Source organism: Chiloscyllium punctatum, chromosome 7 (genome assembly GCF_047496795.1).
Source record: "Chiloscyllium punctatum isolate Juve2018m chromosome 7, sChiPun1.3, whole genome shotgun sequence".
In the NCBI taxonomy this organism is placed as follows: Eukaryota; Metazoa; Chordata; class Chondrichthyes; order Orectolobiformes; family Hemiscylliidae; genus Chiloscyllium; species Chiloscyllium punctatum.
In genome coordinates, this window is record NC_092745.1 from 109,495,861 (window position 1) to 109,516,047 (window position 20,187).

Below are 20,187 nucleotides of genomic sequence, written 5' to 3' on the forward strand. Positions count from 1 at the left end.
GGAACCAATGACATAGGAAGGGAAAAGGTTGAAATTCTGAAGGGAGATTAGAGAGAGTTAGGCAGAAATTAAAAAAGGAGGTTCTTGAGAGTATTAATATGTGAATTACTCCCAGTGCTATGAGCTAGTGAGGGCAGGAATAGGAGGATAGAGCAGATGAATGCATGGCTGAGGAGCTGGTGTATGGGAGAAGGATTCACATTTTTGGATCATTGGAATCTCTTTTGAGGTAGAAGTGACCTGTACAAGAAGGACGGATTGCAACTAAATTGGAAGGGAACTAATATACTGGCAGGGAAATTTGCTAGAGCTGCTCGGGAGGATTTAAACTAGTAAGGACGGGGGCGGGGGGGGGGGGGGAAGGGTGGGACCCAGGGAGATAGTGAGGAAAGAGATCAATTTGAGACTGATACAGTTGAGAACAAAAGCGAGTCAAACAGTCAGGGCAGGCAGGGACAAGGTAGGATTAATAAATTAAACTGCATTTATTTCAATGCAAAGGGCCTAACAGAGAAGGCAGATGAACTCAGGGCATGGTTAAGAACATGGGACTGGGATATCATAGCAATTACTGAAACATGGCTCAGGGATGGGCAGGACTGGCAGCTTAATGTTCCAGGATACAAATGCTATAGGAAGGATAGAAAGGGAGGCAAGAAAGGAGGGGGAGTGACGTTTTTGATAAGGGATAGCGTTACAGCTGTGCTGAGGGAGGATATTCCCGGAAATACATCCAGGGAAGTTATTTGGGTGGAACTGAGAAATAAGAAAGGGATGATAACCTTATTGAGATTATATTATATACCCTCTAATAGTCAGAGGGAAATTGAGAAACAAGATTGTAAGGGGATCTCAGTTATCTGTAAGAGTAATAGGGTGGTTGTGGTAGGGGATTTTAACTTTCCAAACATCGACTGTGACTGCCATAGCGTTAAAGGTTCAGATGGAAAGGAATTTGTTAAGTATGTACAAGACAATTTTCTGATTCAGTATGTGGATGTACCTATTAGAGAAGTTGCAAAACTTGACCTACTCTTGGGAAATAAGACAGGGCAGGTGACTGAGGTGTCAGTGGGGGAGCACTTTGGGGCCAGTGCCCATAATTCTATTAGATTTAAAATAGTGATGCAAAAGGACAGACCAGATCTAAAAGTTGAAGTTCGAAATTGGAGAAAGGCTAATTTTGACGGTATTAGGCAAGAACTTTCAAAAGCTGATTGGGGGCAGATGTTCGCAGGTAAAGGGACGGCTGGAAAATGGGAAGCCTTCAGGAATGAGATAATGAGAATCCAGAAAAAGTATATTCCTGTCAGGGTGAAAGGAAAAGCTGGTAGGTATAGGGAATGCTGGATGACAAAAAGAAATTGAGGGTTTGGTTAAGAAAAGGGAAGCATATGTCAGGTATGGACAGGATAGATCGAGTGAATCCTTAGAAGAGTATAAAGGAAGTAGGAGTATACTTAAGAGGGAAATCAGAAGGGCAAAAAGGGGACATGAGATAGCTTTGGCAAATAGAATTAAGGAGAATCCACAGAGTTTTTACAAAAACATTAAGGACAAAAGGGTAACTAGGGAGAGAATAGGGCCCCTCAAAGATCAGCAAGGTGGCCTTTGTGTGGAGCAGCAGAAGATGGGGGAGATACTAAATGAATATTTTGCATCAGTATTTACTGTGGAAAAGGATATGGAAGATATTGACTATCGGGAAATAGATGGTGCCATCTTGCAAAATGTCCAGATTACAGAGGAGGAAGTGCTGGATGTCTTGAAAGGGTAAAGGTGGATAAATCCCCAGGACCTGATCAGGTGTACCCGAGAACTCTGTGGGAAGCTGGAGAAGTGATTGCTGGGCCTCTTGCTGAGATATTTGTATCATCGTTGGTCACAGGTGAGGTGCCGGAAGACTGGTGTCATTGTTTAAGAAGGGTGGTAAGGACAAGCTAGGAACTATAGACCGGTGGGCCTGACGTGGGTAGTGGGCAAGTTGTTGGAGGGAATCCTGAGGGACAGGATGTACATATATTTGGAAATGCAAGGACTGATTTGGGATAGTCAACATGGCTTTGTGCGTGGGAAATCATGTGTCACAAACTTGATTGAGTTTTTTGAAGAAGTAACAAAGAGGATTGATGAGGGCAGAGTGGTAGATGTGATCTATATGAACTTCAATAAGGCGTTCGACAAGGTTCCCCATGGGAGAGTGATTAGCAAGGTTAGATCTCATGGAATACAGGGAGAACTAGCTATTTGGATATAGAACTGGCTCAAAGGTAGAAGTGAGAGGGTGGTATTGGAGGGTTCTTTTTCAGACTGGAGGCCTGTAACCAGTGGAGTGCCACAAGGATTGATGCTGGGTCCTCTACTTTTTGGATTTGGATGCGAGCATAAGAGGTACAGTGAGTGAGTTTGCAGATGACACCAAAATTGGAGGTGTAGTAGGCAGCGAAGAGGGTTACCTCAGATTACAACAGGATCTTGACCAGATAGGCCAATGGGCTGAGAAGTGGCAGATGGAGTTTAATTCAGATAAATGCGAGGTGCTGCATTTTGTGAATTCAAATCTTAGCAGGACTTTTACATTTAGGGAGTCCTAGGGAGTGTTGCTGAACAAAGAGACCTTGGAGTGCAGGTTCACATCTCCTTGAAAGTGGAGTCGCAGGTAGATAGGATAGTGAAGAAGGCGTTTAGTACACTTTCCTTTATTGGTCAGAATATTGAGTACAGGAGTTGGAAGGTCATGTTGCGGCTGTACAGGACATTGGTTAGGCCACTGTTGGAATATTGTGTGCAATTCTGGTCTCCTTCCTTTTGGAAAGATGTTGTGAAACTTGAAAGGGTTCAGAAAAGATTTACAAAGATGTTGCCAGGGTTGGAGGATTTGAGCTATAGGGAGAAGCTGAACAGGCTGGGGCTGTTTTCCTTGGAGCTTTGGAGGCTGAGGGGTGACCTTATAGAGTTTCCAAGATTATGAGGGGCATGGATAGGGTAAATAGGCAAAGTCTTTTCCCTGGGATCGCGGAGTCCAGAACTAGAGACCTACGGGGCAACCTACGGGGCAACGTTTTCACACAGAGGGTGATATATGTATGGAATGAGCTGCCAGAGGATGTTGTGGAGGCTGGTTCAATTGCAACATTTAAAAGGCAGTTGGATGGGTATATGAATAGGAAGGGTTTGGAGGGATATGGGCTGGGTGCTGGCAGGTGGGACTAGATTGGGTTGGGATATCTGGTCGGCATGGATGGGTTGGACGGAAGGGTCTGTTTCTATGCTGTACATCTCTATGACTCTATGATTCTATGACATTACTGTATTCTCAGGCAGCAAAAGAGGAAATAAAATGCTTTGAATATCCTTCACTTTTTAAAAAGAAATTTTAATTAAAGCAAAGATTAAAATATACATGTTAGAAACTCAAATATCAAACAATCTTAAAAACATTTTAAAACATGGTTGCATTTACCATTATGAAAAAAATTGATAGATCAAATGTAAAATTATTTCTCCTGAGGCAAGACGTTTCTCAGCATAATTATAATTTAATCCAAAGTTCAAAACACAGTTACAGCTCATTAACAACGCATAACATTTTTCAGATTTGATGAAGGGCCACTGATCTTCACAGATCTGCTGAGAATTTGCAGCATTTTCTGGTTTTTTTTTGAATATTTTCATTTTTTTTAACAATGGTATTGATGTTAAAGGAGAAGCTCTCATTAACACTGTCATTTTAAATGTACTGCCGTACTTTTCCAATTGTTAACTTTTTGAAATAAAGCAAAATGATTAAGCAAGTAATAATTTTACTAAAGAATTTAATTCACTGAATTGTTTGGTTTCTCACCTGTTTCGTCAGTTATGTCAGGAATGTAAGTTGGATTATAATTAGTGTCACGCGATGATTATGAATAAAGATTATTTATACCATTTGTTTCATTACAATATAAATATTTGAGTGTAGTTGATAAAAAGACACATTTTGTTATAGCTTTTTGTCATACACATAGCTTGCACAAGAATATCTCTGTGAAGGGGAATTTCACAGAAAGAATTTGTGTACATATTACATCTGTTCAACTTAACAAAATAGGTAACAGCCCATCTCTGGGTCATTTCTTAAGGGAAGTGCATGGGCTAATTAGAGCCAACCCGCCTGGTTTAAATCTTAACAAAGCTTGGTGGTTAACTCTCAGTCATATCTAACTGGTGTGTTCTCCATGGCAATGCCTTTACCAATCAGATTTCACTTGCTGATCCATCAGCTATAGCATAAGACGTTGTTTGCTTTTATATTAGTTATTGGCAAATGTCCTGATGAGAACAAAGCAAAAGGTTTTGACAAAATCTGTCAATTGACAGTAATAGTTTACAGCAAGACTATACTATTAAAAGACTTTTAACATACATATTAAATGGAAACACAATGTATAATTAAAATGGACATATTATTCTAGAGGAACAGTGTAGCACAATATCTAGTATCCTCACTGATGAACACCATCAGATTTGAGCACCTGAAGATTGTCACAACAAAACAAAGGCACTTGTCACAGCGATTGCCAGAATTACCAACAGCTGATGAGGCGAACAGTACTATAATCAATCATTGAATTGGGGCTCTTTTGGAGTGGTGTAATTGAGAAATATTGTAAAAAGGCAGGTAGGTAGTACTGACCATTAAAACAAAAACTTCTTGGATGGAGAGTCTTTCCCAATTGCTAAAAGTTCTTATGTCCTGTTCTCACTTGCTCCTGGTCCTTTCAATGTCACTGATTGTAAGACCAGCGGACATCCAGAGGGTGAATGGAATATAGTTTTTTATTGAAGCTCTGATCTTAACTAAACAGCATCACTGCTGCTTGTTCAAAGGCCTTCTGGGAGGGAGCACAGTAAAGAAGTTTTAAAAATTGGAATCCAATGAACAATCACCATTGTGGTAGATTTTTTGAACCGTTGTTTACTGCCAGTGTCTGTGCCTTAAATTCAAGAGCAATGTTATTCCGTTATGATCTGATGTTTTTGCCAACAGTGGGAATGCCACTGAGAGGCAGGCAGCAGGAATTAACTGCAGTCATACCAGTGAATAGCCTGGCAACTCTCATTGACAGTAAAACCTGAGTTTGTGGCTGAAATAGGGCTGTAGCAATGAATTGTAAATCATGCAAGTCACTTTTGATTCTGGATATTCAAACACATGAAAAAATTCTGTCTCAACTGAAATTGAATTTACACAAAGGGAAATAATTCACAATAGAGTAAACTGTAACAACAACGGGCAAAGTTGGCCAAATGTGGGTTAAAATCCAACCTTGGTGCACCTTCTACTTTTTCACCACTGCATTGTTTTCTTAAGTATTTGAGACTCAGATTATTTTTTGAAGACTTGCAAATCAGGATCCAATAATGTTTCTTGTGACAGATGGTGATTACATGACCCACTGAGTGTTTCCAGTATCTTCCAGACACTGCCAGATAAACCCTGGTTAGGCCACAGTTGGAACATTGTGTTCAGTTCTGGTTGCCTCATTATAAGGAAGATGCGGAAGCTTTAGAGTATAGAGGAGATTTACCAGGATGCTGCCTGGACTGGAGGGCATGTCTTATGAAGAAAGGTTGAGGGAACTAGGGCTTTTCTCACTGGAGTGAAGAAGGATGAGAAGTGACTTGATAGAGATGTACAAGAATTTGAGAGGCATAGATTGTTTGGATAGCGAGAGACTTTTGCCCATGGCGGAAATGTCTATCACGAGGGGGCATATTTTTAAGGTAAGTGGAGGAAAGTCTAGGGGAGATGTCAGAGGTAGGTTCTTTACTCAGAGTGGTGGGTGCGTGGAATGCACTGCCAGCAGTGTTAGTAGAGTCAGATACATTAGGGACATTTAAGTGACTCTTGGATAGGCACATGGAAGTTAGTACAGTGAAGGGTATGTAGGATAGTCTGACCTTAGAATAGGATAGAAGGCCAACACAACAGTACTGTGCTGTACTGTTCTATGTTCTATACATCCCGTCTCCAATATAAGTTTAGTGAACCTTTCCAGTATTCCCTCTATTGCAAGTAGATCTTTTAGGTAGGGAAGTCAAAACTTCGCACAGTACTCCAGGTGTGGTCTTACCACGGAGCTATATAACTGCGGTATGATATCCCTAGTTCAGAACTCAAATCCTCTTGCAATGAAGGCCAATATAAATTTGCCTCCCCAATTGAATGCTGTTTTGTTTTTTTGGCAGATGGAATATAATGTGGTAAAGTGGGAGCTTATGCATTTTAGTTGGAAGAATAGAATAGTTCTAAACAGGGAAAGGCATTGGAAATCTGAAGCACAAAGGGATTTTGGAGTCCTACTTTAGGACTCTCTTAAGGTCAACATATTGGTTCAGTTGGTTGTTAGGAAGGCAAATGCAATGTTGACTTTCATTACAATAGGGCTAGAATACATGAGCAATGATGTACTGCTGAAGCTGTATAAGGCTCTGGTCAGACCGCAATTTGAAGAGTGTGAGCTGTTTTGGGCCACACATCTAAGGAAAGATGTGCTGGTGTTGGAGAGGGTCCAGAGAAGATTTAAAAGAATAGTCCCGGTGATGCCGTGCTTGTCATCAGAGGAGCAGTTGAGGACTTGGGTCTGTACTTAATGCTGTTGAGAAGAATTGGGGAGAGTGAGAGTGGAATCTGGTTAAAACTTACAGGACACCGAGAGGTCTGGATAGAGTGAATGTGGAGAAGATGTTTCCACTAGTAGGAGAGACTAGGATCCAGGGAACAGCCTCATGGTGAAGGGATGACCCTTTAGAACTGAGATGAGGAGGAATTTCTTCAGTCCGAGAGGGGTTAATCTGTGGAATTCATAGTTGCAGAGGGCTATGGAAGCCAAATCATTTGAGTATATTTAAGACAGAAAGATAAGTAAGGGGATTGAGAGTTATGGGGAGAATGCAGGAGAATAAGCTATGAGAAACAAATCAACCATGATCGAATGGTGGAGTAGACTTGATGGGCTGAATGGCCTAATTCTGCTCCTATAGCTTATAGTCTTCTGGTATTTAATTCCACTGAGTTAGGAATGGAGGCCAGGTATGAAAATGATTTTTTTTGGAGGATCAGGATGATCAGAAGCATCCGAAAGGCCCTTCAAGGAATGCTTGACTGTTGCTGCATTGGGGTCCCCCAACAAATGTCCCATTTTTGGAAAATCCTCGTAGTCATTTAATTTGAATGTGGCCAGAACGGTGAGTAGGCTGCTTTTGCAGTTGTTCTAAGTTTTGCAATATTTGTGGCATTAAATTCTGTTTAAAAACACTTACTCACTGATTTGTCATTAAAACAAAATCTGCTTTAGAAATAAGCAAGTGTATACTTTTAAAGCTATAATGGTAAAACTAAAATTTTAAAATTGTAAAATGTAAATGCAGGGCACAGCTTTGAGTCAATTAGATTGGTGTTTTATGAAACAACTGACCTCCAACATTAGTTGTGATCGAGGTTAGACATAATTCCAAGAAGGTGACTAGATACTTAAAGTTGAAGAATAGATCTAATATTTTATGTAAACTGATTACCAATAGGTACTTTTTAAAATCCAAAATAATATCTAAATTTAGTTTGCTTCTTCAGTTTCCTTTCCATCTTTCTTGAGTATGCCAACTATTATCAAGTATGGTTTTAGGGTATCCAAGACTTCTTGTGGATCAATGGGCAAAATCCCTGTCCCTGAGCAAAAACTGGTTTAAGTCCCACTTCAGACCCGGATGGCCAAGAACCAAGAACTCATAATACTATGAAACAGGCTGACTATCACCTTGTGTATCTTTCTTACACATGCCAATGGCGGGGGTGGGGTGAGTAAGCATGTCAACTTGTCAACTCTCTGATAGCAACAAAGTTGAGGCATCTGCCTACAGCACAAAACTACAATGTGAATATAAAAGAATTTATTTCCACAGAACTTGGCCTGCCTGAGTTGACAGTAATACAGTCATCACCTGCAACCCCAAGGAACGAGGTCACAGGGATTTTATTTAATGCTATTAGTTTAGTCAGGGAGTTTAGATATGGCATTCAATTGAAGTAAAGCTCATGTTGCTCTAGTTAGTATGAATGGAACAACACTTTGTGGAGTTAACTGATTGGGGAAAGAAGAGTATCCAAATTATTGTACATGATTATATAATCAGTACATTCTACAATGCACTGGAGAAACTACAGGTTAATTACACAGAGGTTAACTATAAGGAGGTTAATTAAACTGAAATCATTACACTTGCTTTCAATTCTTTACCATCTGCTGTCATTGGAAATAATAATTAAAGAGTCAGCTGTTTATGTGGAATATTCTATTAATATGACGTTTAGACTTGTCAATTATAAATTGAAACAGGAAATTTTGCATCAAGTATGCTGCATGAAGAGGTCAGAGCTTTGTCATTGTGCACAGTATTAAGGAATGGAATTTTATTTAAAAATTAGTCATTTTCTTTTGGAATACAGTCATTTCAAATGCAACATTTTCCAAACCCAGAGCTGTGGCAGTGTTTGCCACATGGAAGATAGGCCTGTTCCAATTTAATCAAGCAGCAAGTCCTTTGATTGTTTGTAACAGGCAGAGTGCAACTATTCTGTGCTTGCAAAACTGAGAACAAAACGTTTTCTGTAATTTTGTGATTCTATATTTGGGCAGCATCTACTGAACAATCTTGAATGTATTGTTGGCTGTACTAATAATTAGTTGAAGAAAGTCAATTGAGTTTGTAACATGACTGATTTATGCTTGCTAGTATCAATAGACATTCAGGTTCTCTACAAATAAAAAATATATATTTCAGCCTTCTGCCTTTTTTGAATTACACTGGAAGTTGGGGAGCCTACACTCTCCTGTTGTTTTGTCCATGGCAAGACTTCAACCAATCAGCACCCTCTCCTCTTCTAGTCTAAATTGTTATGCGTATTTGAAATTTGGCATTCTTGCATTTATCTTGATTGCAAGATTTGGCAATATATCACTCCTTTTAGCAATTATTATATACATGTAATGTGCCTCTCTTATCTATTGCAGTCATTGTGTCATAGCGTTATACAGCACAGAAACAGACCGTTTGGTCCAACTTGTCTGCACTGACCAGACATCCCAATTTGACCTCGTCCGATTTGCCAGCATTTGGCTCATGCCCTTCTAACCTCTTCCTATTCATATACCCATCCAGATGCCTTTTAAGTGTTATAATTGTAACCAAGTCCACCACTTCCTCTGGCAGTTGTTCCATACATGCAACACACTGCATGAAAGCATTACCCCTCAGGTCCCTTTTAAGGCTTTCCCCTCCCACCTTAAACCTATGCCCTCTAGTTTTGGACTCCCCAACTTGAGGAGAAAGAGCTTGACTCTTCACCTTATTCATGTCCCTTATGATTTTATAAACCTCTGTAAGGTTGCCTCTAATTATTTTCACTTTGTGGAATGTACCTGGACCTTTTAAAAATCTTTTTGAGTTATGAGGTATGAAACTTCTCGTTGCTGAAGCAAAATCTATCAGACTCTTGTTAAAATGTATGTAGCCAAAGTAATAATTATTTGTCATTAAAAACTGTATAAAAATTTATATGTGAAATAGTAACTTGTAAGAAAATGTATTGTGTCTTAAAGTGTAGGAGAACGTAATCCAGAAAATTGTTTGTGGATTGGCATAAAAGAATGGAAAAAAGATTTACTTACACAATTGTATATAAAAAAAACTACCACTCAACACTTCTGTACTAATGCTGTGGTGCATAATTTTCCTGGCTTAGTGACGAGATAAATTTGTGACATGCCAGTTTCGAATTTAGATTTTTATCCTATGATCTAATTACCTGCCATTAATATAGTAGTCCATAGAGACGCAAGAAAAGTCCACACCCCATCCATGTGATCTGTAGTATCTTGAACAATTAGATATTACTATGGCATACATTTAACAATATCATTTTTAATGCATAGCAGGTGTGGTATCATAAAATGACAAATATACAGACTATTGATAAGAACAATATAACATGACAGTCTAATTGGAATTCTTCCTGATTAATACAAATTTTCAAACACGGACATTTGTTTTATTATCACCAAGATTTTCGAATTCTCGCATTAAGCATATCTTCCACTATAAAATTATTGTGAAAGTGCCACACTACACACAAAGCCATGCTATGATTAAAATGACGTGGCTTCACATTCCATTCTCATCTAGAAAATAACCAACTTGCCCTCTAGCAGACCAGTGTCATGGTACTTGGCACAGGATCTAATCTCACGAGGAAGCTGATACTTTTAAAATCAATGTATTGACATGTCTCTATGTTCGACTGTGTTGCAGCTTCCATTTTTTAAAAAAAATTTCAGTTCAAGAGTTATTTATTGAAAGATTAAAAGTATACTTTTGCCAACATCTGGTGTGAAAGTGAGTCTGGAATGTACTGTCGGTAAAAACAGCTGAATGGCTGAAGGAGAGACTTTGACTTCTGTCTGCAAGGAGAACTCACAGTTTCTGAAGTTGGAGGCCCTTGGAGGTTTTGACCTGAAAATGCCCTTCATATACAACCACAACACAAGCGTACACAGACAGGATTACACAGAAGGCAAAGTCAGAGGACTTACCGTGATCGCTTGTAGCCTTTCTTTCAGTAGATCAGTCTCTTCCATCCTGAGAATTAAAGCAGAAAGAACAGAAGTAGGAGGGCAAATAGCATGTATAGGAGAGGGAGAGGTAGGTCTGGCCTGTGCTGCAGTGGGGTGGAGAGTATCTTTGCTTGTCAGGACGACTTCCAACAGATAATGGTACTGGTCTGACCCAGTCGGACACGTGTGATGAAGGGATGCAGACACAGATTGCTGGCATAGCTGTCACATTTGAGTGACAGACCATATGTTCCCTTAGTCCAGAATTTTTTTGATGAGATTGTTTGAAAAGGCGAGGTAACTTATTCCCATCCTGAGCAAATGTGACAAAACTGTCCCAGTAAGCTGGATATTCGGCATGTTGGGGTTAAATTACATTCATGACAGACTTGTAGAGGATAAAACAGTGAATATTTTCGAGAAGGAGTCAGGTCTACTTCATAGGACTAAAGGGATCAAAGGATAGAGGGAGAAAACTGGAACAGGGGATTGAGTTGGATGATCGGCTATGATCATATTAAATGACAGAGCAGGCGTGAAGGGCTGAATGGCCTATTCCAGCATTTTCCGGCCTATTTTCAATGGTTCGAGAAGTACAACACTGCTGGCTACCTGAAATAAAAATAGAAAGTGCTGGAAAAACTCAACAGTCTGGGAGCTGCTGTGGAGAAAGAAACAAAGTTAATGCTTTGAGTTGAATGATCCTCCCTGGTAGGGGACTATAGTAATAACATTATGAAAAGGTTACTATTTTAGATTTACAGGGGATCATTTCTATTTTAGGTGCACAAAATGGAAGGAGCCAGGGTAAGGATGGCAAAATGGGGAAATAAGGCATTGCATTGCATTTGTTAACTGTATGTTGCATATGAGCACAGTGCCAGTTGAGACCTCCTCGCCATATGTGCACATTTCCAGTGGACTACCAGTACCAACTTGGCTACCAAAGTGCCATTCAGCTTGGGCAGGCATCTCTGAAAGGTGGTTCATCGTTCCACTGAGGATTGTGCTCTTGGAGGCTGCCAATAGTGTGCATCATTTGCAATGCTTTTTTAAAAATTGACGCCTAACTTTTGTTTTGATAGTGCCTTGTAAAATGCAACCCAATGAGTGGTGAAATAGATCAATATCACAAAACAGTCAGATAATGAATGACCATTTGGTTTTACACTGTAATCAGACTTCAATCTACTATCAGCCAATGTAGGAGGCAGTGAGGTCTGCAGATGCTGGAGATCAGAGTTGAGAGTGTGTTGCTGGAAAAGCACAGCAAGTCAGGCAGCATCCGCGGAGCAGGAAAATCGATGTTTCGGTTCACCAGCCCTTCACCTCGATGAAGGGCTTTGGCCCGAAATGTCGATTTTCCTGCTCCTCGGATGCTGCCTGACATGCTGTGCTTTTCCAGCAACACACTCTCAACTATCAGTCAATGTATCAATGGCATTAACCAATTTCCCCCAGTTTAACCTTTCTCTCCAGTGTTCCTCAGCATAACACAAAAGGCTGAATTTTACCAGCCTTTAGGGCACTGGATGGGAGATGTGTTTGGAGGGTACTTGGGGTGGGGGGTGAGACGCAGGGTTTGGTGGTGTGGGGATGTTGGAGGTGGCATTGGAATGCATGTAACTGCCCGTTGTCACACCATCTGACAGCGATTCTAAAGGTGGCTGACAGCCCTCTTGTCCACATTCCAAATGAAGGGCTTATACTTGAAACATCAGCTCTCTTGCCCCTTGGATGCTGCCTGACCTGCTGTGCTGTTCCAGCGCCACCCTTTTCGGCTCCTGCCCAAAAGCCAATTTAAGCACTTACCTGGACATCAAATAAGGATCTCCTCCTGCCCTCATTGCCATCTTATTAGTAGTGGGAGATGTGGGGGTACTCTCCACCATAATGGAGACAATGTCTAGTGAACCCTGGCAACTTTCCTGCCAGCCCATGGTCAGGGGTGAGGGATTCTCTTTGATCCATTGAGGGTGCCTACTGTAGCAATGGCCATTCCATGGCAAAGGCACTACCTATCTTTACCAATTCTCCCCCCAACTTAATGCCAGTCTCAGCCATAATGGCCTCAGCAATCCCAAACCCCTCTCAATTTGCAAGGAAGGCTGTATCTTTCCATGACATCCTTCTCTTCCAGTTGCATTCCCAACATAACACTGCATGCACTGTTGAGACTGCTGAGCTGCTGGCCCTCCAATTGGCCAGCAGCCCCGGTGACTGGTGGCAGCTTTCTTAAAGCTATAGCAACTGACAGCCACCAATTGTTGGGCGATACAATCATAATGTGGGTATGGGTTCTGCAGACTGTTGAAGTGGGGTTGTCTCTGGGTGGAGTCCCATTATCAAGAAACATTCCAGCTAGAGAGGGCAATTAGTACATTAACTATTGGAGTGAGGTACAAGCATTTCTGTGACATCTATAACATTGCTGAATGCCCTTCATGTTTTGAGTTATATACCTTAGTATTAAATATGAACCTCAATGAATGTTCCTTTCCTACCCAAATAGAGTTCAGTTATTTTTAGTTGTTATCTCTGGACCATAAATGGCTGGTAGTAAGATTTATTATCTTCATTTGGAAATGCGTGTGTCACTATATTGTACCCAGAAACTGTATTAATATATCAGGTTGCAATAAATCAGAGCTCCTTTTATCAAGGGCAATTTTCTTTGTTTGTGGAATTGAGGACAACTTTTACGTACTGCTCTGGTTACTAATGGCAAGAAGAGTAAAGTGCTGGTGATGCAATACTGTTGTTTAAAACGGAATATGTAAGGTTCACCATACAATGATTCACGGTGTTGAAGTCTGTAGCAAAGCCAGCAATGTCAGCAATTTCTGATCACGTCATTGTAGTCCACACTGTGTTCAGGCTTGTATTTCACTGGAGCAATGACACTGACGTTTCCTATTGTGAAACTGTGCAACATTGGTTCACTATTTCTCCCTCTCATGTTACTCTCAATATCAAGAGGAAAGGGACTTTCTGCAGCAGCAACCACTAAGCTAGCTTTAGATCTGTCTAGGTGATCTGGTATTTCCTGCAAGCAATTTCTCCCCTGATATATCACCAACACAAAGCTACATTACAATCTACACATGCGTTACATTGTTGCAGACCAATCTCACGACAATGATCTTCTCAACCTTGAAGATTTTTCACCAATTGGGACAGCACTTTCAGCCTCTTGTGATTGATTGTTGATGCCAGGCAACACATTGGCTGCGACTAATGACTGTTTAGACCCCCACACTGAACTAACTACATACAGGTCACACACCTAACTTCAACCTCTCCTCCCCAAAGAAACAATACTAATGTATATGCTGCCTGAAGAAACCAAATGATTGGAGTACATTTTCTGCATGGGCTATGAATGAGCAAAACAGATTCCCTGTCCATGATCCCAATAAAAAGAAACATGTGGTTTCTGTAGACAGATGATATAATATGATCAGGTCTGTTTTGCTGATAGAAGGTAGTTCATACCCAAGTTAGTGAATGATGTAGGAAGTACAACAAGAGATGCTCACAGGATATTTCTGGAACCTTACACACAGCTCCCAGATAATTTCATGTGATCTGATGTTATTACATCATGGTTCCAACCCTCTGTAATAGCTTTAAATACTCCTTTATTTTGATCGAAAACAGAAATTGCTGGAAAGGCTCAGCAGATCTGGCAGCATCAGAGGAGAGAAATCAGAGTTAACATTTCAGGTCCAGTGATGCTTCCTCAGAATCGCTATGAAGAAGAGTCACTGAACATGAAACATTAACTCTGATTTCTCTCCTCAAATGCTGGCAGACCTACTGACTTTTTCCAGTAATTTCTACTTTTGTTTATGATATCCAACATCATAGTTATTTCGGTTTTTCATTATTTCTATTTGTGTTGTCAACTTATCTTCCTTTTTACACAAACCTGCTCAAAGGTAGAAGATGTGGTGGTGGTGGACGGTTGCTTTTCAGACTGGAGGCCTGTGACCAGAGGCCACAAGGATCAATGTTGGGTCCACTTCATATTGTCCTTTATATAAATAATTTGGATGTGAAAATAGGAGGTATGATTAGTAAGTTTGCAGATGGTACCAAAATTGGAGATGTAGTAGACAGCGAAGAAGGTTATGTCAGTTTACAGGATCTTGATCAGATGGGCCAAGGAGTGGCAGAGGTACTTTAATTTAGATAAGTGTGAGGTGCTGCATTTTGGAAAGGCAAATCAGAGCAGGACTTACACACTTAATGGTAAGGTCCTGTGGAGTGTTCCTGAACAAAGAGACCTTGGGGTTGCAGGTTCATAGTTCCTTGAAAGTGGAGTCGCAGGTAGATAGGATGGTGGAGAAGGCATTTGGTATGCTTTCCTTTATTGGTCAGTGCATTCAGTATAGGAGTTGGAGCTCATGTTGTGGCTGTACAGGACATTGGTGAAGTCACTATTGGAACACTGCATGCAATTCTGGTCTGCCTCCTGTAGGAAGGATGTTGTGAAACTTGAGAGGGTTCAAACAAGATTTACAAGGATGTTGCCAGGGTTGGAGGGTTTGAGCTATATGGAGAGGCTGAACAGGCTGAGGCTGTTTTCTGTGGAGCCACGGAAGCTGAGGGGTGACCTGACAGGTTTATCAAATCATGAGGGGCATGGATAGGGTAAATAGATAAAGTCTTTTCCCCAGGATGGGGAAGTCCAAAAAATATAGGGCACAGGTTTAAGGTGATGGGCAAGATTTAAAAGGGATCTAAGGGGTAATCTTTTTCACACGGAGGTTGTGTGTGTGGAATGAACTGCCAGTGTTGGAGAGTAGTACAATTACAGCATTTCAAAGGCAATTGGATGGGTATAAGAATATGAAGGGTTTAGAGGAATTTAGGCAAATGGGACTGGATTCATTTTGGATATCTGGTTGGCATGGACACGTTGGACCGAGGGGTCTGTTTCCATGCTGTGTATCTCTTCTGACTCTATGTGCACAACATGTCGTAGAGCTAATCAGGCTTTGACTTTTTACTACTATTACGTATTCTGGTTCTAATTTCTTCCACTGCTTTTCTGCTTATATTTTCTGCCCCTCCCTGCCACAATTTGATTGCTGTTTTCTTCTTTACCACCTTAATATTAACTTGGGGCGGGGGGAGTGCGGGCCTGGTCTAGTCCATAATACAAGTCATGTGAGTGACACAGTTGGCCAAGGAAACAGTGTCATTAGATGACAGGTAATTGAATACTTTATACATTGACCCCATTTTAACGCTTGACTCTCTGGTTTCTGTCGCCTAAGTGCTTCAGGACTCTGAAGCCATCTTATGATGATGTTACATGACTGAATACAGATAGCACAGCATGGACAAAGTTAGGAGAGCACCCAGACCAGAACACCCAGTTTTTATGACAGAGTCATAAAAGCACATGGACATAAACAAAGATGATGAATTGGTCATTACATAATATTTATATATATGTGATTTGATATGTGATAGATTTAGGACAGATATTAAGGGTAGTTTCTTCACTCAGAGAGTAGTAGGGGCATGGAACAGTCTGCCTGCAACAGTGGTAGACTTGCTGACGCTAAGGACATTTAAGAGGGCATTGGACATACATATGGGTAATAATGGAACAGTGTAGGTTAAATGGGCACCAGATTATTTTCACAGGTCAGCGCAACATGGAGGGCTGAAGGGCCTGTACTGCGCTGTAATGTTCTATGTTCTATGTTAACCATGTGCAGCAGTGTTTAGTATGTAATATTATAAATAGTGTTACTTTGAAGTCCAAGCCTGAAGACAGATCTAAACTTTAAACTTTATCCAACCAGTGTATCTTGAACCCAAATGCCTAGCATGGCATCAAACCACATGATGGAGCAAATTGAAGTTTCCCTTGTTTATTTGTAATGAGTGGCTTTTTAAAATCACATTGAAGATTAGGAAGACAATGTGCTGATGATAAAACATAATGCCACATTACAGAGAAAACAAATAACCAGAAACAAAATTGATGCTGAATGCTCATGTCTGCTGGAGCTGCTGACATGTCATATGATCTCAATAGACACTACGTTCAGTTTTGAACATGACACACAAAGTATTTGCAGAACTTTAATAATAAGGATCATGCTGAAGTGAGCACATCAATTATCTGTGCTTTCTTCATCTGTGCTTCCTTCAAGATTCTGTGCAACATTATATGGTTCATGTCAAAAGGGAGCATAGGTTGTAAGAGAAATAATGACTGACGTTTCTGTTGATTGGAAATAAGTTAACATTTGTACCTCAGCAATGTCAAATGTCTATCTCTTTTGGGGCTTTTGCACATAGAATTGGTATGCTCATTTCAAACCCTCAATAAGTCACGATGTCATAAAGTATTTCATCGTCTAACAACAACATGGATACCCTGCTACTCGTTTTCATCAGTTGCAACTCTAGACACCCCACTCCACTAACCCTAATTCTAGACAGGAAGAGATTAAAATATGAAGTACATAGAGTTTTAGCAGAGATTTACTGAGGAATCTAGGCCTCTATGCTTTAGTCTGTGGCTAGCAAATAAATTGATTGTTAAAATCATCCACAACTGTAGGATGTATTTGTCACTTTCAAGTATGAAATACTTTTGGCTGCTGATAGTCCTCCCAACTTTATTGAGGAAGATAGGGGTTGGTGAGCTGATTAACAGAGGACTATGAAGTGTTGGGCAAGTCTGTATTAGAGTGGTGCTGGAAAAGGAATGATGAAGGGCTTTTGCCTGAAAGGTCGATTTTCCTGATCCTTGGATGCTGCCTGACCTGCTGTGCTTTTCCAGCACCACTCTAATCTAGACTCTGGTTTCTAGCATCTGTAGTCCTTGTGTTTACCTAATTGTTGGGCAAGTCCAAGTCGCAAATAATTCACACAAGTACATCTGAGGGTAATATGAATTTTTATCAAGATTATCTGAAATTCAGCTCTACGATTTCATCAGGAGCTTTAACTTGTTTACTTTAAACCTATGGTAAGATAGCAGGAACGAAAATTATAGATGGCTATCTAAGGTTCAAGTTAAAATCTTGCAAACTTTGTATTTTTCTTTAATTTTATATTATAACAATGAGTTAACAGAGAGTGAGTATGATGATGTAACGAAACTTAGTACCAGTTCAATGTTATTGACAACATGCTTACTTTGAGTTTGAATGTTCATGTTTCCAACTCGAACTGAGATCCTGGGCATTTAACCTAGGCTCAGCATCACATTTTTTATACTTTTGTTCATGGAAATTTTAGATTATGCACAAGTTTATATATCTTGCCATTAGTTACTGCCAGTACCTGCCATGGAATTTTATTGGCAATGGTATGGTTTATTTGACCACCCCTCTGTGTGTTCAATACAGTCAGTGTTCACTTAAGCAATTTGTATGATGGTACCAGAATAACACTTAAGTAATGTTAATTTGCATGAAATTAACATTTAATTGGTGAGTTCTCATGTGGGCCAAACAGCTCTCACACTCTCTCCCCATGACTAACACCTTGCTCAAATCAATAATTTTTGGTAACATAAAACAGAGATTTTAAGTCTACTTAATTAGACAATTCAATAAAGTTGGAGTGCACAAATGATGGATCTGCACAAAACATTGATTGAGCTACCTGTGGAAAGTGTCCACAATGTTGGGAACTCAACAGAGAAAGGACATTGATGATCTCCTATCAGTTGAAATGGCATAATAGCCCAGTGGTCTCACAGCGCTAGGCATCCAGATTTGATTCCATTCTTGGACGACCATGTGGAGTTTGTACATTCTCTCTGTATCTGTGGGGGTTTCCTCCAATTGCCCTGATTTCCACCCCTAGTCCAAAGATGTGCAGGTTAAGGGGATTGGAAAGGATAAATTGGCCATAGTCTCCAGGGATGTACATGCTAGATGGAGTAGCCATGGAAACTGCAGGTGATAGGGTGGGTCTGGGTGGGATGCTTTTGGAGGGTCGGTGCAGACTCGAAGGGCGGAATGGCCTGATTCTATACTGTAGGGATTCCATATCAGAGCTGAAGAGGTGCATTTATCAAAATCATCTTGAAAAACCCCACATTTTTAGAACTCTAAGTAGCTCCAGATCCTCAATTAACAAGGCCATGGACAGGACTTTTTAGCTGGTAGGGTTTCTGTACTTCTTACCAGCCAATGGCAATGAGCACGTTTCTACCGATTAAAGAAACTCCATAGCATTTAACACTCAGAGGCTGGGATATGGAACTGAAACAAGAGACTGTAGGGTTCCAGAGTTGTTCTGTTTTATCACCACATGTATATAATTATGCTTAATAAAGACTGCTAATACTCATTTGCTTGAGGACAGACCTAATTTTACTACAAGGTGGCAACTGGTGCCAAGACCAATAAAACCAGAAGGAAGTGGCAAGGAGTAAAGTAAAGCTCAGTGGCAGAACAGTGTGATGGGTGAAGGACAAGGTCAGCCCAATGATCTGAAGAGAGGAGAAAGCTGAAGAAAGGTCCAGTAATGGTATATTGCAGAGGGCAAAGAACTTGAAGGCCAAACCAGTCACTGGGCCACACTGCTGACTATTCAGAAAGCTAGCACAATGGAACTATTTTATTTGCTGTTGAAATCAAGTCAGCATATCTCAATGTTGTAGAATTTTAAAAATTCATTCACAGGATGAGGGTGTCACTGTCTAGGCCAGCATTTATTGCCTGTTCCTAATTGCCCAGAGGGCAGTTAAGAGTCAGTCACATTACTGTGAGTCTTCAGTCATATGTAGGCTAGACCAGGTAAGGATGACAGTTTCCTTCCCTTAAAGAAGGACATTAATGAACCAGATGGGTTTTTCCAACAATCAACAATGGACTCATAGTTATCGATAGACTCTTAATTCCACCATCTACCAGGGAAAGATTCAAAACCACATCCCCAGAACATTACCAGGATCTCCAGATTAACAGTCTAGTTGTAATACCATAGGCCAATGTCTCTCCTATATGTGAATGACAAATCTAACCATGTCATCACAAGTAAATGTCCAGGCTCCTCAGCTTCAATAACAAGTGACAAACAAGTTCAACTGATATCCAGTACATACTTTTCAGCAGTGTAATGCTTTGTTCTTCTTGAAGGAAGTGTCCGTGGTGACAGCAGAACCATTATTAGCATTAATTATCTGAGCTCATGGGAGAATTGGGTATCATCTGATGTTGAACTCACTGTTAAGTCTAGAATGATATAACCAAAGGTTGAGGTGCATTGACCTATATTGGAGAGATAGAAGGTGGTGATGATAGAATAAGCACAGAGAATTTAAAAAAAGGTGTAACCTTCCTTACCCGAAAAGCAACATGGGGTTTGGCAAGTCAGTTGGAAAAGTATGGCGAGTTCATCTGTAATAAGATTCCGATATCAAGAAAGGCAGTCAGATTCTGCAAAAGGTTTGAATTTTGAATTTGAATTGAGATGCAAATCTTGCAAATGAATGGTGAAGGGCTTATTTGCATGCCATTAGAACCTAATCGTGCCTCACTAGTATGTA

At 40.4% G+C, this 20,187-nt stretch overlaps 1 protein-coding gene across 5 annotated transcripts in view; it reads right to left on the minus strand.

The window, feature by feature from the left end:
* LOC140480038 (palmdelphin-like) overlaps positions 1 to 20,187 on the minus strand; it is a 104,670-nt gene that overhangs the window by 47,467 nt on the left and 37,016 nt on the right. For 4 of the 5 annotated variants that reach the window (XM_072574587.1, XM_072574589.1, XM_072574586.1 and 1 more), the window contains exon 2: positions 10,632 to 10,677. In XM_072574587.1, coding sequence (XP_072430688.1) covers positions 10,632 to 10,676 — 45 coding nt within the window. In that variant the 5' untranslated portion in view covers position 10,677. Of the gene's footprint in view, positions 1 to 9,847; positions 9,917 to 10,631; positions 11,412 to 20,187 lie in introns of those variants that run through there. The other variant, XM_072574591.1, reaches the window with a different exon arrangement.